The 19,575-nt window shown below is 46.4% G+C and overlaps 1 protein-coding gene across 6 annotated transcripts in view; it reads right to left on the bottom strand.

The window, feature by feature from the left end:
* Window positions 1–19,575, bottom strand: part of ARHGAP23 (Rho GTPase activating protein 23) — a 234,496-nt gene that overhangs the window by 64,163 nt on the left and 150,758 nt on the right. For all 6 annotated transcript variants that reach the window (XM_053259976.1, XM_053259975.1, XM_053259973.1 and 3 more), the window contains exons 3-6: window positions 15,017–15,041; window positions 9,442–9,534; window positions 8,531–8,609; window positions 1,369–1,423 (exon numbers count right to left, since the gene is read on the bottom strand). In XM_053259976.1, the coding sequence (XP_053115951.1) occupies window positions 1,369–1,423; window positions 8,531–8,609; window positions 9,442–9,534; window positions 15,017–15,041 (252 nt within the window). The remainder of the gene's footprint in view (window positions 1–1,368; window positions 1,424–8,530; window positions 8,610–9,441; window positions 9,535–15,016; window positions 15,042–19,575) is intronic.

The raw sequence follows: 19,575 nt of genomic DNA, 5'->3' as shown, positions 1-19,575 counted from the left end.
CCACTGCTGGAGGAGCTAGAGAGCAGGAGAGCTGAAGTGGCCAAGGTACAGTGCTCTGCTCCTTCCTTATTTCTGCTTTTTTGGCGATTTTACTGGGTTCATGAATCTCACCCCGCGATTCTCATAGACTTAAGGTTTCATTATCCGAGCTATGACAGAACGGAACCCCTGCAAATAACAAAACCTTCTGTACTGATGATGACTCAGTGTATTTAATATATGATGCAGGTTTTTAAAGGAACATGCCAAGGACTATTTAGTTACAGGTCTGGCTGATGCAGATGTACCCTCAGGTCCTAAGGAAACTTTACACATAGGCACATGTAACTAAATCACAATACAGGTGACCCTCATTATCCACAGTCCCAGCACCCATAGGATCGGTGTATTCTATATCTGCATATCCTGTATTTCGTGTATCCGTGGTCGGGCAATATAGACCCGACCTCATTATCTGTTGTTTTAAAAATAGGCAAAATTATCATATCCACGGTTCCTGGGTGGCTAGAAAATACTTCTATCGTCATTTCCAGCCACCATTTTGCAACACAGAGCCATTTTGTGGCTCTCTTCTCCAATTAAAAAAATGTTCCCAATAATTTTTGGGAAAATTCTCAAAAATTTAGAGGATTTACAGGTTCTGGGGGGCATTTCTGGAGAGCTGAAGGCCTGGAGAGCAAGGTACTGTGCTTTATCTCCTTTATTTCTGTTTTGGACATTTTTTAGGCTCAGAGAACCTAACCACCCAATTCCTATAGACAAGGTATCATTATTTGTCATGCCACATGCACGGGGGCATGGCTCAGGCTCCAGAGATTCCCGAGTAAGCTCTCCCTCTCTCATTTCAGGCAGTGTTTGCTGCCTGACAGTATTTATTTCCCTTCCTCTCCCTCCAGCAAGGGAGAGGAAGGGAAATAAATGCACACGCCCCCATGCATGTGATGTCACACGCAAAGGGGGCATGGCCTGGGCTTGGGATAGCCCAAACGAGCTCTCCCCCTCTTGCTGCCTGATAGCATTTATTTCTCTTCCTCTCTGGAGAGGAAGGGAAATAAATGCTGTCAGGCAGCAAACGCTGCCTGGAAGTGAGACAGGGAGGACTGGGGCAGGCCTTTGTACAATCGGGCCACGGCCCCTTTGTACATGATGTCATTATGCAACAGGGGCTCTAGCAGCCCTTTTCATTGGCGGCCTGGGTTCTTTGAACATGTTCGCTCAATGATGGCTCTGCCTCTGGTGTAACCATTGAATAGGCCTTCCAAGGACTCACTGCTCTGTAATCAACATGAGGGTGCTTAAATAAATTTGGTCTGCTCTTCATCTACTCGGCAAACCTTTCAGAGGAGCATTCCCTGACAAAACACTCACCAGTTGCAGAATATCCTCATCTTTGGGCATGATGGAGAGTTCCAAAGCATCTTCACTGCAGAGGGAAGAAGAAATACAAAACAAAGATGAATCTCTCTCTCTCTCACTCACTCACGGTATCCTGGCTCTTATATGTGCACATTTCCTTTCCAATCCAAGGCTATGAGATATTGTCACATACAACAAAACATTTAACATAAAGGAAATGTGAAAGAGTCACAGCACCTCTTCTAGCAACTCGTTGAGGTTGCAAGAGATGGGAAGCCTATTCCCACCATGCTAATACATGATCAGATCACTGTCCCTCATCACCACAATATGAGGAACAAACAATAGTTAGCACAAATGTGTATTAGCAAAGTCCTGAGGAGGGTTGGTCGGGGTGGGGGGTGGGGTGGGGTGGCGGTGATGTTTAATGAAAAAAAGACCCAGAAGACCACAGTTTTGAGCTGAGAATTTGTGGGAGAAAGGGAGTGCTTTCCTCATAGACTACCTTGCTCAAAAGTAACACACACACACACACACACACACACACACAGTGATATGCTAACTACCAAAATGAGGACCCAGCAGACATGAACTGCATCTTTTCAATGGGAGGCTGCTCCTAATGCAGCTGGAGGCTATTCCACTTCTGCAGTGTGCTTTCCCATCAAGAAAAAGCAGGATGGAGAAGGGCTTGGAGTCCACATAGGGCAAAAAGGAAGTTGTTAGCGGGAGTAATATGAAGCTCACTCTTGCTCCTTGTAAACATAATCTTTGTTTAACCTTCATGCCACAAAGGCTTCTTTGGCCCTCAAGTCTGGAAGAGGGTTGCGCAAAGCTACATTCACCTATTTGGAAGCCCTGACTCTTTATCCCCGGCTACAAGTACACAATGGTTATGTAATACACTCTGCTCATACCCAAGCATCTTCTTCATTATTTGCTTAAAGACCCATCTTTTTAAAGAAGATTTTTTAAAAAAAATATTGTCGGTTGTATCAGGTTTTTAATTTGTAAATCTAGTTTTAATCTGGTCTGAGTTGTATTCACTTTATTGTATTTGTTCTGTTGTGAGCTGCCCCAAAAGGTATTGCACTGGAGTGGTGGGATATAATTATTTTAAATAAGTAACTAAAAATGATTTTGCAGTGTTGGTGGTTAAGAAGCTATGAGCTGAAAATCCCTTGTCCAAAAATCAGTTCAGCCATCAGAGCTCACCAAATAACTTCAATAAGCCACCACAGTAGAGAATGAGGATGCTGGCCTATTTTACAGGGTTGCTGATTCATGGCCATTACTGTAATAATGTTTACACTTTAGGAAAAGTGTCATAAATACTAAGGATTATTATTATTACTACATATTCCTTCATGTGTCAAGTCTCAAATGAAGCCCTAAATAGCATATTTACCCAAATCTAAGGTGACTCTGAATTTAAGGCACCCCCCGCTTACCCCCACTTAAATAAAGGTTATACTTGTATTTATCCAAAAGAAAGAGACACCCTCCACCAAAAAAACCCACCAAAAAACAAAAACAAAAACACGGGGGTGGGAGAGAAGAAAATCTTATACTGGACACAATTTTCAATTACATATAGTAACTGTAATCAATCCTCTATAATAAAGAGCTAAAGTGTCCGCCCGTGTCCCTGCCCATGTCTTTCTTGGCCGTTCTGGGCATGCGCAGAGCACATGCCCAGAACGCCCAAGAAAGATATGGCCTCAGGAACATGGGCGGCCATGTTGGCTCCTGGACCGGGAGCAGGAGAAGCAGGGACCAGGAAGGGCAGATGCGGCAGTGGTGGGACCAGCCCGGCCGCTGCCGAAGCCAGGCGGGGGGGAGGAGACGGCGGGGGAAGCCGACCAAGGTCGTGGCAGAGCTGCTGCCTCGGCCAGAAAACACGCTACGCCCGAGCGGCCACGGCAGGGAGACTGGGCCTGCTGGCGGCTGTGGCCGCCGCGGGAAGGCCGGAGGCGGCGGCCGCGGAACCGGACCGGCCACGGGGAGGGTAAGGGAGACCTGAGTTGGCAGGGGGCCTGAGGAGGGAGGCCTGAGGTGGCGGGGGGCCTGGCCCAGCCGGGGAGGCCGGCGGCGGCCCTGGATGGTGCCGGCCCCGGCCGAAGCAGGCGGTGGGCCCGGGCGGGAGGAGGCGGCGGTTGAGGGCGGAAACGGGCTGGAAAATACTTGTATACAATAAAGATAGAAGTCTGTACATAAAAAACCGTCCCCCACCACATGATTGCCAGTGCTTTCAGAAGCACCAGCACTTATCATGCTGCATCTCACTGTTTTCCTGTGTGAACTGGAAGTGTATATTCATTAGCCTTTCTTTTAAAGAGCTACTATGGATTCAGTGGATAAACCACCTTTGAGAGGCATTCTAAAGACAGCCTCCACCATGTACCGTGCTGGTGTTAGGGGGCAGGGTGGGGAATTCTATAAGAGAAACAGAGAATGGGGAGATCAAATCTAATTATTATTCTTTGGACAAAATAAAATGAAGTCATCTTACTTTGAAAAGGTCCACCAGCCTCCTTGTCTGTACAAGAGTGACTTGTACTCAGGGCCCAGACCGTAGGCCAGCCAGAGAGAGAAGAGGGGAAGGCTGAGAAGAAGGGGATGGCTTGCTTGTTGTTGCTGCTATTGAGGTCTACTTCTGAGTAAGCAGCTGCAGAACTTGGTGATAGCACTGGACAAGGTGAGAGCCCAGAGTGAGGTTCACTTTGAGTAAGCAGTAAGGACAGCCTTCAGAGCTTGGTGAAAGTGTGTTTTCTCCAAGACCTGCAGCTGCTTACTCAGAAGTAAATCCCACTTGGGACTTCTTTTCAATGACGTGTGTCTGTGACTGTTAACTTTAAAGATAAGTTTAATTTTTTATCTGTGGAAATGGAGTAAATCTCACTGAGTGCAATACTTACTCTTAAGTAAGTGTGCCTATAAGGCTCTCCCAATTTCCTCCTCTACCACAGCACAATGCAGGGGCACAGTCCTCCTTCTGAGGCTGCTGCCAGCGCCTGAGAAGAACGTATGCCCAGGCAGAAGGAAGAGGCTTTCAGGCATGCGTGCACACTCTCCAGGACTCAGGGGTGTGGCAACGAGGAGCACTGGCTCTGAGGGGCTGCAGCTCCGGCCTCTCAGAGCAACTCTCGTGGTGCTCCTGTTCTCTTGATCTCAGCAGGATGCCTCTGCAGGGATTCCTGGTATGTGAATTTAAGACACACACATACTCCCTCTAAACTCAAATAACTTGGGGGAAAACCGTGTCTGGGATTTGGGTCAATAGAGTATTAGCCCCACAGTCACATCCATTCAGGTCCCTCAGATTCTTAGCATGCAAAAGTCAAACTGTCTTTAAGAACACCCTCAGAGTCACTAACTGCCACCTCGTCTCCTCAGTGATGTCTAGTAAAAGGAAGCCAACATTTCCCTGCCACAGTTCATTGGTTGCTGCTTGCAGCAGATGGGGAAATGCTGGATGTGATGACATCATCCTCTATAATAAAGTGCCTGGGTGTGCGCCCGTGTCCTCCGGTGTCTGCGCCCGTGTCTCCCTTGGCCATTCTGGGCATGCACGGAGCGCATGCCCAGAACGGCCGAGGGAGAAACGGCCGCAGGCACCAGGCAGCCATGTTGGCCGGTTGGTCGGCCCGGCCAAGGGGAGGCGAGAGGCGGCCACGGGGAGGCGAGAGGCGGCGGCGGGTCCAGCCCGGCTGCGGGGAGAGGAGAGGCGGCGGTGGCGGGGGGTCTGGCCCACCCGCCGAAAAGGACAGAGGCAGCGGCAGGTCCAGTGGGTCGGCAGGCGGCACTCTTGGCGGCGGAACTCACCGCCCGCCCAGAAGGCCAAAGGCAGTGTCGGCGGGCGGCACCACCGCGGAGGCTCCCCCCCAAAAAAACCACCACGGAAGGCAGAAGGTCCGGCCGGGAGGAGGCGGCGGGGGAGGGCGGAGAAGGCAACTAGCGCCCGTTACTTCAACGGGCTGAAAAACACTAGTGTCATATACTTCTGTTACTAGAAGTTACCAGGAAGAAGCAAGTCAGCAGCTGCCACCTGTCCCCCATAATATCTAGTATGGCCCTAAGTGAGTTGATAACTGAGGAGAAATTTCAGTACTTTTTCATACAATGCATAATTAACCTATGGAATTCTCTGCCACAAGATGTAGTGACAACTAACAACCTGGATGGCTTTAAGAGGGGTCTGGATAAATTCATGGAGAAGAGGTCTATCAACAGCTACTAGTCTGAGGGTTATAGGACACCTCCAGCCTCAGAGGCAGTATGCCTCCGTATACCAGTTGCAGGGGAGTAACAGCAGAAAAGAAGGCATGCCCTCAGCTCTTGTCTGTGGGCTTTCCAGCGGCATCCAGTGGGCCACTGTGTGAAACAGGATGTGGGACTAGATGGGCCTTGGGGGCCTGATTCAACAAGGCTGTTCTTATGTTTTTAAATCTGAATCAGGGATTCCCTGGCTCACAGCTAAGACTTAGCCACTACACCAAGGCCACCTAGTGAATTTACGACTGAGGTAAAATTTGAATTAAGGACTCCCTGGCTCACAGCTTAGCCAATACACTACAAACAATGCATCAAATGAGCAGTCCAAAATAGTTGAGTTATTTAAATCAATCAGTCATTGACAAAAACACCTCTTTCCCTCACCAATGAGTCCTGACTGTACCAATTCTAATTTCTCCCATGTTATGCTTCATTTTCTCCCTTTCCCTTTTTAATCTCAGGTAGAAAAAAAATAAACTGTTACTTTCCATCTAGGAATGAGCAGGGGGAATCCAAAATTCCAGAAGCCTGCACTGGAATTCATGGCAACCAGGTGCTCAGGATCTTTTCAGCTCCACTTCGCCTAACAAGATCCCAGCCAACTGGGAACAGAGCCAGAAGCCAGAAAGAGAGAATGGTCTTTCTCTTGCTCATATGTTTAGAAACATTTTGGGTTGCATTTTGTAGCTTGTCTGCTGAGTTGTCTTCTGTTTTCCCGGGTTGTCTTTTTCAACACGCCTTTGATGCTTCTGGGCCAGGCGTATATATATAGTTCCTAGCTGGATTGATTTCATTCTGCATGTTCCCTGTTCACTATATTTAGGTCCCCTTCTCAGGTCAGGCTTGCCTCCCCACGTCCCATACATAATCTGAAGGCTAATTAGATATACATCTCAATGCCAGGTCACAAACAAGGTAAAGTAAGTCATCTCCGCTTGGTTCAGGAATACGCACAGTTTTATGTTCTGAATGTAGGGCCACTGTTGATCTGGGGAATGGACACATTTTCATAAGAGCCTGGCCAGCAGTGCTGGCTAAGAACCAGGCTCTTAGGCTCACCAAACAACTCACTCAACATCCCCAAGGGACCAAGATCTGCAGACTATGAGGGCAGAACTACACACAATAAGGAACTGCAAGTTCTCACACTCCTGTGAGAGTATCTTGTGTCCTGATGTCACTACGCTGTGTGCATTTTCCAGCCCTGCCTGTGGCAAACAGTGATGTTGAGCAGAGCAATGTGAGGCAACCCATAGCACGACAATGATAGGATACAGCTTTTGCTTTATAAGAATGCCCGTTTAAACACTGTTAAACGTCAAGAATTGATAATGGCATTTTTATGTCGAAATGATTGCTTTTAATATAATTTTGTTGGGTTTATTTCCGTTTTATATGCAATAAAAAGAAGGTCTACAAAGGAGATTTGCTTTGAGTGATATCGTTTGTATCTCGTCACCACTATACCAGCTAACGATAGAATGATGTGGATGGGGAGGGTTGGAATGTGACCCACCAAGGCCATTTTCAGTAGCAGCTCTGTGATTCTAGTAACACATCGTTCTGCTCTAAGGATGCAGAGTAGGGATGTGCCCAAAGCAGCTTGGACAGCCACGGGTGGGGGGGAAATAAGGTCTTTTTAAAAGGAACCCTTTTTTACCCTTAAAAAGCAGGGAAGCAGGTCCTTACCTGCTCCTCTGCCGCCCCATCACTTTTTCAGGCACAGCACTGGCTTTCCAAAAGGCTGCGTGTGGCTGCAGTGCTGCTCCCAGCAGCCTGTGTGTGGTGTCAGCACGCACATGGCCGCCGTGCATGACAACCAGTGTTGCAGCCGCACAGGAGCAGGTAAGGACCTGCTTAAAGGTAAAGCGTGGCTTTACCTTTATCGAGTCAGTGTCGAATCCTGGCGATCACAGAGCCCTGTGGTTGTCTTTGGTAGAATACAGGAGGGGTTTACCATTGCCACCTCCCGTGCAGTATGAGATGATGCCTTTCAGCATCCTCCTATATCGCTGCTGCCCGATATAAGTGTCTCCCATAGTCTGGGAAACATACCAGAGGGGATTTGAACCGGCAACCTCTGGCTTGCTAATCAAGTCATTTCCCCGCTGCGCGATTATCTGCTTACCTGCTTTTGAAAGGAATCAATCCCCACCCCACCAAACTGGTTTGAATGCAGGCACCCGAGCCAGTTTGGCGCTTCCCTAAGGAGGCGCTGGACTAGTTCGGAAACATCCCTAACGCAGGGGAATCTGAAGTAGGCTTTGTATGGTGTTCTCAGGCAAGCATTGGTGCCTTGCAAGTGAAGTAACTGTGCAATGCCAAAGGATATAAAACAACCTCTTCCAACCTCATGATCAGAGTAAAAGAGAGGAAGCAGAAGCTCCAGCAAACACAGCAGAAGGATTCTAGATACTGCCACAAGGCAAAGCACTGAAGAGACGGGGGTGGGCGCGGTACTTGAGCAGCAGTGAGCAACCCAAAATGACAAATGCTGAGACCAATACTGGTCCATTTCAAAATGGAGCAGAGGAAATGGAGCAGGCTTGTGTTTTGTCTGGAACCTATTTATCTGAGCAACCTTTTAGAGTTACACAGAATTCTTCCAGCTGGTAAAATGGAGAGATGTTAAGACCTTTCCTCTGCTTTAGGCTTTTTCTTCTTCAAAAAAAAACCCACCTCCAAAACCTTTAACAAAAACAAAAGGCTGGAATTTGTTCGAGCTAGGATTTTAAGACAGAATTGGTCTCTCATTTTCAGTGAAATGTGTGGTTCTCAAGCAGCTGAATTACAAACATTGGTTAAGCTCAGCCTTTGTGACTCCCAATGCCATGATGTCTGCGATAAAACTGGCATCCTTGAAAGAACCACGGAAGTGAGATGGTGGAAAAGAACTTACCAGTTCTGTATGAGGCCAATAACTTGTGAGTAGGTTTTCCCAATGATGCTTTCGCCATTCACTTTAACAAGACGGTCTCCTGCAGAAGATGACAGAAATAGAAAGCCCACCACCCATACAAATGAATGGGAAGCACAACAGTTCTGGACTAAATTCATTTCCCTGCATTCTGCTTTGTATTGAAGGTACATGGTGGGCAATGTGTTTTTAAAAGGGAAGAAAATCTCTGTACAGCAGATGTGTCCGAGACTCATCTCAGAAAGCCTTGATGAAGGATGCTCAGCCACCATACTGGAGAGTTCTGTCGTCCCAGAAAGGACCACTGCAAGCCTTCCACTGCCATCTAGATGTACTGCCATGACAATTGGGAGAGCATGGGTCCCATCATGTGCCCAGATGGTAGGCATGCAGGGTTGGCCTGGCACACTGCCTCACGGCTGCACAACTCAGAAGGAGCCTACTGGCGCCCCAATGACATGTCAGCCAGAGGTAGCAAGGACAGGAAAGCCAATAGAGAGGGAGAAAAGGGGAAAGAGACTGCACCACACTCCACCAGGGAAATAAAGGGTGGGTCAAACAGCATGACCCAGAAGGGAGGTGGGGCTCAGGGGACTGTTCCGCTTGCGAGAGCATATTTAGTAAGCCTCACACCTCACACCAAGTCAATAGGACTAGACAAGCCAAGGGAATGACAGACCTTGGTCCCCTGGAGAGAGGGCAAGGAAAGCTCTCTTGTTGGAGTAGGAACCAGAGGTGACATATCGCTCACATGTGAGGAAACTGACAAAGTCACTCAAAAACTGGCCAGAAGTTCATAGCTGAAGGGCAGCCAATGAGAACAGATTCTGTTAAGGGAGCAGCTTAAACAATTGTGAGAAGGCATAAAAAAAGAAAGCAGTCCCTTCTCTCACCTGTCCGGAGGCCAGCCAAGTGTGCTGGACCATCCTCCTTCACGCTTTTCACAAAGATGGTGTCCATGGGCTCCAGACGGTTCCGTGGAGGGCCTGTAGGATGATGAAGAGAAAAAGAGATGGTGTTAAGGAGAAATATGGCACTAAAAAAGTCTTGAGCTTGTTTCCATGGTCTTTTCAGTGCAGCTGTAAAGGATCGTGGAGGTGAAGTCATGGCAGAAAGTTCCATGCAGGGTTGATAAAGAAATAGATGGTTGTTGTTTTTTAAAGATTGATTTTTAAAAATGTTCATAAAGAACCTAGAACAAAGATATCATAAATATTAATCATAACTACTTCTAATTTTAAATTCTGAAACTTCTATAATTCTAAATCATAACAGCAGTATATGGCAGTAACAGACCTGATCAGTCCTATTCTGCAGGTGGTGTACATGCAGCCAGAGACATTCTTACCCCTGGAACTTGGGGCCCCGGTGGCCTCCAACGTCCAGGGGGGCCTCCTGCTGCCACGCCACCCCACACCCGCACTGCTGCTGCTCCGTGTCACCCAAATGCAGTGCTGAAAACTTCAATAATTCTAGCCGCCATGTGGACAGCTGGGATGTGGAGGTGAGCAGGCCTCCCCCACCCTTGTGGTGGCGGCAGGCAGAGTGGGAGCGGCCACTGAGCCTGACCGTTTGGCCCAGCGGCCCTTGAGAACTGCGAGGCGCTCCAGCGTGCCTGCACAGTTGGAATAGAGTGTTGCAAGCCCTGATGTTTGCAACACGCTATTCCAACTGTGCAGGCACACTGGAGCGCCTCGCAATTCTCAAGGGCCGCTGGGCCGAACGGTCAGGCCCAGCGGCTGCTCCCACTCCGCCCGCCACAACAATGGGGGTGGGGGAGACCTGCTCACTTCCACATCCCAGCTGTCCACATGGCGGCTAGAATTATTGAAGTTTTCAGCGCCACAGTTAAAAAAATAAAATTGAGGGGTGGGGTGGGGGGCGCTCTCCGAAGCCCTTCAGGTCCAGGCACCAAAATTACCTAGATGCGCCCCTGGGCAGGGAACTCAATGAGGTGTTATTCATAATGGTAGAGGACTGGAACTTCAGTGGGGTAGCAAGGTTGGACTAGGCCCTGTGACAAAAGTGAGATGGGCTCCTCCCCTCCCTCTGGCCTAATGTCTTTGCTACAGAAGAGCATGGTGAAAAACAAAACATTCTTGGGTTGGCTTTTCTCTCACTCCTCTGCAAATACTATCACACTCCACATGTACACAAATACACTCTCTCTCTCTCTCTCTCTCTCTCTCTCTCTCTCTCTCACACACACACACACACACACACACACACACACACACTTACTTCCCTGGCTTAGAAATATATATTCAAACATATACCTACTATCTACATCTATACCTCCTGCAGAGGGCTCATCTTTTTTTTGAAGCCGAGATGAGTTCACCTATCAGGAGCCAAGAGTGTGCCAATGAGTTGGGTGGGGGAGAGCTAAGAACAAGCTGTCACCCAGTCAGTAGGCCTCCTCCCTTAAGGGTCCAGGGGCATCTGTCGTCCGCCCCCCTCCCCCCCGCGAAACACACACCTTGTTTAATTATGGCTATGCTCCTGTGGTACTTGCTGCACCCTTCCTTGCACCTGAGACAAGTGCCTCACCCTGCCTCATGGAAGAACCGCCCTGTTGGGCATCCAATGTTGCCATTCACAAGGAGGATTTCTCCTCACCCTGGGCACAGTGTTTGTCTCTGTAAGCAAATGCTGTACTTGTGGACAGTGGAATATTTGTTTGTGTGCATGCACGTATGTATGCATGCAGGACTATGGAGCACATCAGCACAGGGCTTGCTGGCATGCTCCTGTTGGTGTAACCATGTACAGCTTACAAGGTTATGTAATGTTTGAAGTGGGCTTAGACTGGGTATTCTGATATCCTCCCCCATAGTGGACAGGGCCATGGGCAAGTGCCACGATAATCTCTTCAGCTCATAGCACCCACCCTAGCTCTTGTTCTGGGGCCATGCCCACACAAGTTGCCAACTGATGGGAAGAAACCAGCTTAGCCTGTTCTTGTGTGTGTGTATAATAGGAGTCAGACATGCAGAAATCAGCAAACGAAGCTTGGTATCACAAAGGGATAAACACTGTCACTTTCTAAAGTCTGTGCATCAAATTGTGAAAGTCACCACTGCAGCGCCAGCTGAGAAGCTGGCACTGCTAGGAAAAGTCCTGTGCCACGTCCTTGTTGCTGAAGTGTGGGGGTGAAGTGGCTGAATGCTGCCTGAATTCTTACTCTACGGAAGGTGCCTAAACGCATGGATGGCATTATATGATGACAGGGGAAAGGCCAGATGACAGGGGAAGTCCTGAGGAAACTTTGTCCGAGTGTATTCTCCATTGTAGAAGGCAAACATCTACCATGTCAGCAGGCCATAAGAGAGACCTCATTTGGGAATATTTTAATGAAGTGCCTGTACCTGTGGGTAAGAAAGGCATGCATGCGAAATGCAAATAGTGCAGCAACAAAATGCAACGCCTGATTGAAGGTGCAACAGCATTATGAGAAGCGTGTGCCTACCTTCTAAAAATGAAACTTACATCCATTTTAAATATGTATTAAGGTTATCTTAGACAACAAGAATGTACTTTTATAGAAAATTATGATTAAATATACTGTAGATTTTGAGCCCTTTGGGACAGGGAGCCATTTTATTTATTTATATTTATGTAACCTGCTTTGGGAACTATTGTTGAAAAGCGGTATATAAATATCAGTCATATTCGTATTCATAAATATAATCTTCCTGACTAGTAATTTAAATCGTGATTTAAATAATTAAAATTGAGTCCTATGAAGTGATTTAAATCGTTATTTGAATCATGATTTTAAATCAACCCTGGTTCCATGTGATTTGGAAGGCTGGCTGAGACTAAAAGGCTAGGGAGCTATATTTATCTAGGCCCAACCTTTCCTGAAAGATGGCCATGGCACGACACAACCCAAAGGGTATGTAGTCATGCCACCCATGACTACTAGCAGCCCCCAGAGCTGGTTAAACAGCAACCCCCAGTGCCTCTTTCTGAAGGGTGCCTGAGTGCCACTCCCAGAAAAGCCGAAAGTTTTCTATCAAGAGCTGTGATGTGTTCCGACGCCATCAGATCTGCTCAGCTCAAAATCCTGCCTCAAGCCACGGGAGTCGCAGACCTGTCCTTCAAACAGGGAAGGGAGCTCAGAGGAGCATCGTTAACTATAAGTGAGCTGTTTTCAGACTAAGCCACCTTACAGTTACCTTGAAAGAAATTATGGGTCTGGCCTCACACTCTGGTACCCAGAGCTCTCATCCAATTCTCTCAAAAGACTGGCATAAATAAGGCTGCAAGTGTGAATATATCAGGGTGTGGGGAAGAAGGCCATATCTGTCTAGTTGCATAAGTAAATGACAGGGCTGCAATAGTACCAAAGTGAAATGAGAAAATAAATATGGGGGCCTGGAAAAATAAAAACAGGAGGACTTGAGGAGTTCCTAGGCAGTGGTGGCCCTTCCAGATGTGGTGGTGGGGGGAGAAACAAGCCACAGGTTCAGCTAATTCCCACTCTTCTTGCCCCGCCCGCCTCAGTCTTCCTCACTTCACCTCACCACCACATTAACCCCAAGTGCATGGGCAGGAGAGTAGAAAGCTCATCAGTAGCTGGGACATGCTCCTGCTGGCAGCCCCTACTCCACTGTACATGAGCATGCACACTAGTGCACATGACCTAACCACACCCCCTGCATCGACATTGCAAGAAAGAGAAAAAAGCTCACAGTCAGAGTTTGAACAAAGTGCTGACAGGAGAGGATTGGAAGAGTGGCTGAATGACCCCTCTCCCAATACTGGCCACACCATCTGCCCCTGCTAACTGAGCAAAGAGGCACCTTTTTAAACTGGTGGTGCTCTTTATTTAGCAGAGGGAGAGAAACTGGCCCTATCCATCCGCAGCACAGCATCCCTCCAGTGGCTGTTGCTGGTGTCTATCTTATGTTTCTTTTTTTTAGATTGTGAGCCCTATGGGGACAGGGAGCCATATCTCTCTCTCTCTCTCTCTCTCTCTCTCTCTCTCTCTCTCTCTTTCTTTGCAAACCACTTTGGGAACTTTATGCTGAAAAGCAGTATATAAATATTTCTCATATTCGTATTCATTGTATCTGATGTTGGTGTGGCGACTTCCAGGAAGACCCTTTGGCACCTCTCCCAAACCTCCCCTGTCAGCACTTTGTTCAGACACTGACTGGCTAGGGGTTCTTTCTCTGCCTCACTGGGAGCGAGGTAAGGAAAGAAGCCCCTAGCCAGCCAGCACTTGAACGAAGGGCCAGCCGGGCAGGAGAGAGGTGCGCCTTGCGCTCCCAGCTGGAGAATGCTTTGTTCGCTAACAGGGTGTGGGAGGGGGCAAGGGCATCCCTTGGGGGATGGGTGCCATGGAGGCCCCCTCCGATCCTGGCGGCCCAGGGCCGTCTATAACCCCTTGTCCAGTGGTGGCTATACCCCTGTGCATGGGCTGGTCAACCAGCCTACATGCTTGGGGCTAATGTGTCAGTGGGTGAGAGAGAACAAGCACCTGGGCTGGAGTGAGAACAAGTAGCATCTACAGCTCATTTCCCACCAACCTCCTGTCTCACCCGAACAGGCCACTACTGTTCCTAGGAGCATAGCAGTTCTGAATCCTGTGAAGATTTTATTTATTTATTTATTACATCTGTATCCTGTCTGGCTCCCACAGTGTACTCAAGGCAGTACACATGGCATTCCTAGGGGGTCTCTCACTCAGGCACTGATCAGACTAAAATCTGCTTAGCTTAAGCAAGGTGGCTGCATCATGTGCTTAGAGATCACACCCTGGGACCTTTCACATTAACATGAAGCTTCACATTAACATAACAGGTCTTGCGTGGTCAGGAGTCCAAGCCTCAAACTACTTTTTAGGTCACTTGTAATGCGAACACTTCCCTGCTTGCGCTTCAAGAATAACATTTTGTGACATCATAGCAGTTCTGCCAATGGACAGAAGGGATTCACAGGCACAGAGGTAGTTGCATCTGTGGATTGCTTCAAGGGTGGCCTCTGAGCTGTTGGTCAGGCCTGAAGGGCTTCAGCAAAGAGGGCAACATTTCAATTAATGGGGAAAAAGGTTTGGCACTTTAGATCAGAATGCACGGGTGAATGATGGTCCAAGAACTAAAATAGCTAGTGAGCTTCACCAAGGATTAATGATTGGTGACAGAACTGGGCAGCCTGAGGAAAGGGGTTGTGGAAATTAAGAATGAGTGAGCAAGCAGGAGACCCATGTCATACCAATACAGTCCTCCTTCTGAATCATTTCAAACTCAAGGTTTGATTAGGGAGAAAAAAATTGCAAGAGTTACCAAGAGACAGTGTTATAATGTACCACAAATGTGGTAATGCAAAAGGAGCACTGCAGAATTCTACTTTATAGAGAACGTCTGTTAGTGATAAGATTCTAGTTTTTAAGAAGAGAAGTGAACCACACAAGTCTGAAACCCATTCCTGGTGAAAGGTAATAGAAACATAGCTATATACCTGTTCTGTTTCCATTTTCTTCCTCCTGAAAAAGAAAAAGAGAATTTTAATTATAGCATGATGTTAACAAAATTATTTATTTATTATTTATTTAACTAACCTATTTTTATACCGCCTAAATTTTATGTCTCTGGGAAGTTTACAACAAAACAAATTAAGAAAGGGACAGGTGAGTAGAGAAGCGGTGCTTAACCCTTTCACCAGCTGGTTATTTTCCCCTCTCAAAACTGCCCAGCTGAAACTATTTTTCTCCTCAAAGGGGAAAAGGTATAGGGGCCCGTATCTTTTAACGAAAAGGTGGGTGGGGGGGCCCAGGGGCGGGTTTCATCTTTAAAGGAAGGATTTTGAAGGAGAAAACAGTTGGCAGCAAAAGAGTTGAACATTCCCATCTACACCTCATTGAAGCATTCAGTAGCAGATTTTTTTTAAAGTGGTAGAGGAGGTTCCATAGCCACATAACGCGCACTCAGTTCTTCAATGGAGATACTGATAAAAAGGAATACAAGCTTTCCTCTTATTTCCCATAACTTCTCTAAAATTTTACAGCGCAGTCTTTCATATAAATCGATTATCTATCTAATGCTTTTTCCATAGGTCAAAACTTCAACAACAAACAATCTCATTTGAAATTACCATCCTTTGTTACGAACACCAACGGAGAAACATAGTATAAACATATATTTGGCATTCCATAACCCCCATTCTCCCACTGGCCTGTGTCACTTTCACTTTAATCCAAGGTTTCTCACTACATCAGAGAACATATATTCTTCAACACTTTTTTAGGTATTGTAATAGATAAATTCCACAATAAAAATGTTAATTAAGGGAGAATACTCATTTAAATTACTACCTAACCCTAAGAAAGCCATATTCAAATGTGTTGGCTGTACAGTGATATTGTCCTATATTTTCTTATTCAGAGCAGAAAAGTTGTTTTTAAACACCACACACACAGTTGTATTCAGAGAAAAACAATCATGACTAAATCCCATTGAAATGAATGGGGTTTAAGTTAAAACATGACTTACTTGACTCATTGATTTCAAAGGTGCTTCGTCACTATCACGGTTAGGTTTCTTTGGATAAAACTCACAGATATTTAATAGGATGCTCAGACTATTTTAAACAACCAACCCAACGTGACTCAAAATGTAACTGGTTATTCTTATATGTGAAGCTGTACCATACATCTGGGGGAAGATTCCTTGTTACATTTTGATGCACTTTGTTATGTTCAGTGTGCAAGCCTCTTTGGCTCCAATATGTCTACCAGATAAATTAATTGTGGGTGTTAAGTTGATGGTTTGAGTACTCCTTTTTCTACTGTTCTAGTCACGTTGGGTTGTTTGGTTTTCTTTGTATGTATTTCGTGACTCCTGTTGATTTATTTTATTTTAACCAAATTAACAGTTTACTTACTCATAGATTCTCTCTTGATATTTTATAAACCAGAATCTCATCATATCGCATTTTAAATTTATCAGCTTTTTGGGTAGCTTTGGATAATTTAAATATATCACTCTGTCTTACACATAAAGAATAATCTTATAATGCTATCCTGTGAGGGCTAAATCCCAATTCTGCCTTATGCAGACTGCAAAAAAAAAAAGACTCCATTACTACAGCAAAAATGCATTCTTGTCTAGCCCCATTCCCAAGTTAAAGAAGGCTGATTTCTATCCTGCAACCAATATTTTTACTTTAGGTTTATCACATCCAATACAACTCTAATTTATTTCAAAAGTGTATTTCCGAAATTAAATCTTTTAAGATAAGCTGTGAGAAACCTTTTGTTCAAGTCTGTCAAAAGCTTTTTCTTTTGACAGACATTTTTTTTTAAAGATTGCAGCTGGTTTTTTAATGTTCTTTGCACAATGTAATACTCAAGATTTTCCAAATATTAGGAGTCCGGTTTTTTAACTGAAATGAAGAAGCCTGGTCTTGATCTGTTTCAGCCTTGCTCCTTAAACTTTCAGATCTGTAATCATAGGTTAGATCCAGGCAATGTCAGCTTTGCCCTTTTTCAGACTTCCTTATTAATTCACTATATCCTTCACTCCAAGCTTCTGGTAACTTTCTTATGTATGCATTTATTTTATTTTTATTTTATTTGTAAGATTTCCATTCCGCTTTTCTATTAAAAAGCACTCAGGGAGGCTGTTCATAGGAACAGCCTTACCTGGGTTTGCACAGTCCTACCCGGGTAGGACTGCTCATGCGCAGCATGAGGATCAGACCCGATTCCAGTAGGGATGTGCATGGAACTGGGCAGGGGTGGCTCAAGAGGGTGGGGTGGGGGTCTTGCTTTAAGGGCAGGGGAGGGTGTATACCCGTCCCCCCGCTTTCCCCCCACCGGAGCTCGGTTTTGGTAAAAGCCTTTGGGGCAGCAGTGTACCTCCCTGCCGCCCCTTCCTGCTCTTTGGCTGGAAGTATCAGGTGTGCATGTGCACGTTGTGCACGCCCGATACTTCTGGCCAAAGAGGAGGAAGGGGTGGCAGGGAGGTACACTGCTGCCCCAAAGGCTTTTACCAAAACTGAGCGCCGGTGTGGGGGGGTAAATGTACCCTCTCCCATCCTTAAAGCGAGACCTCCCCCGCCGCCTTCAAACTTTGAACCCACTCAGTGTTCAAACCTGTTTGGAGGCCCATAAAAGGGCCTCTGAACAGGTTTGTACACATCCCTAGGTCCAGGCACTGCCCCACCGGGTAGCCCAAGTTTTTTAACTTGGGCTCGAAGCAGTCGGGGTTTTACTGGTCGTGAACCTAGAGTGCCCAGCAGCAGGGAAATCTCCCAGTGCACCATGCTCCTTATGCAGTCCACTGTGGGATTTCTGGAGGCCGGGTTGCATTTCCCCGGCCTCCAGATGGCTGTGTCAATCCCAGCAGTGTGGCTCGTGTGGGCACATGAGAGGTGTGACTGAAGAGGACAGCTGGATTGTCGGCAGGGGGGGGTGGTAGGTGCGATCCTCCCCACCCTGGGTCATTTGAACGACCTTAGGGTATTGTACATTAGTTAATGGGATTATCAACAAATATTGTATTCAGATATCAAAACACCTGGCTCAGGGGCATTACCACGTGTAAGCATTTCAATACTCTGTACTGCTTCTTTCATTGCTACCCTGTTTCCCCTAAAGTAAGACCTAGCAGTAATTTCTGATGTACCGCTAATTGCCCTAGTGCATTTTGGGGGGCTAAAATTAATATAAGACACTGTCTTATTTTCGGGGAAACACGGTATTTTCAAATTTGATTTATATTCTGCGCTCAGTTGCAGAATATCAGGTTTTATTTTAAAGTATCATAGGAACATAGGGAGCTGCCATATACTAAGTCAGACCATTGGTCCATCTAGCTCAGTATTGTCTCCACAGACTGGCAGCGGCTTCTCCAAGGTTGAAGGCAGGAATCTCTCTCAGCCCTATCTTGGAGATGCCAGGGAGGGAACTTGGAACCCAGATGCTCTTCCCAGAGCAGCTCCATTCCCTGAGGGGAATATCTTACAGTGCTCACACATCAAGTCTCCCATTCATATGCAACCAGGGCGGACCCTGCTTAGCTATGGGGACAGGTCATGCTTGCTACCACAAGACCAGCTCTCCTCTCCTTTCATACCAGTATTACCACTACTGGGATGTCGTGAAATATAAAAGTCCATGTACACTTCAACAAATTCATCTGAATGTGTTTGCATATCACTGCCTAAGCAGTTTGTTTTTTAAATTGAAAATATCGTATTTTCATCTCTTCTCTTAGCCAGTTTGGTATGCAAACATCCCCTGACCTCTGCACAGCTTCAAAGGAGGCCTCCTGAAAATATGTCCCTGGACCCACAGGGTCATATTTTTGGAGGGAGCAGCAGGCTGCAGAGAGAAGTGTGGGTGGGGATCACTGAGGATCATTCCTTCCTTCCATATGGACACAGAAACATTCCCTGCACGTAACTCTTAACTTTGGATGAAGCCTATTGATTTAAATGAGACTTAAGCATGTGCATAACTTTAATTTAAATCAATGGGATAGCTTTAGCTGGTCTGTACCTGAAGCTTAACTTCAAACCACAACAAGCCTGGCAAGATTCCCAGATTAACAGGTCCTCATCCCATTATTTCAAACAATGCACCATTCCAGACATATCCCATCTCCAAGTACTTCCTGAAATCTCATATGCAAACCGTGGCCAACTTTGCTCTTAAGATCATATCAGCTAGGTTAAGCATAAAATTACATGTAATGCAAAGCAGGCCCAAAATAGACTTAGTTAACCACTGTGAACATGCCATATCCCAAAAACTCAAGCATCTTATCTGCTAGCCAGAACTCCACTTCCCCAAGAGACTTTGCCTCCCCTTACTACCATGTAATGTCAGCATGAACAAAAAGGTACTTGCAAATTTATGCAAAAATTAACAGTATAGCTGTAAGCATTAAATCTCCATTTACGTGGTTTAAGGGCAGAGTCAGTCTTTTCTGGGCATGGAATTCAAACTGTTCAGGACAGGTCACACACAGCGCTGAATAGGGTTACCCTTGTGATAAAGCAGGTCTCCATCCAAT

Source organism: Hemicordylus capensis, chromosome 6, assembly GCF_027244095.1.
Source record: "Hemicordylus capensis ecotype Gifberg chromosome 6, rHemCap1.1.pri, whole genome shotgun sequence".
NCBI lineage: Eukaryota > Metazoa > Chordata > Lepidosauria > Squamata > Cordylidae > Hemicordylus > Hemicordylus capensis.
The sequence above is the reverse complement of the archived record's forward strand: the minus strand, read 5'-3'. Positions and strand labels throughout refer to the sequence as shown.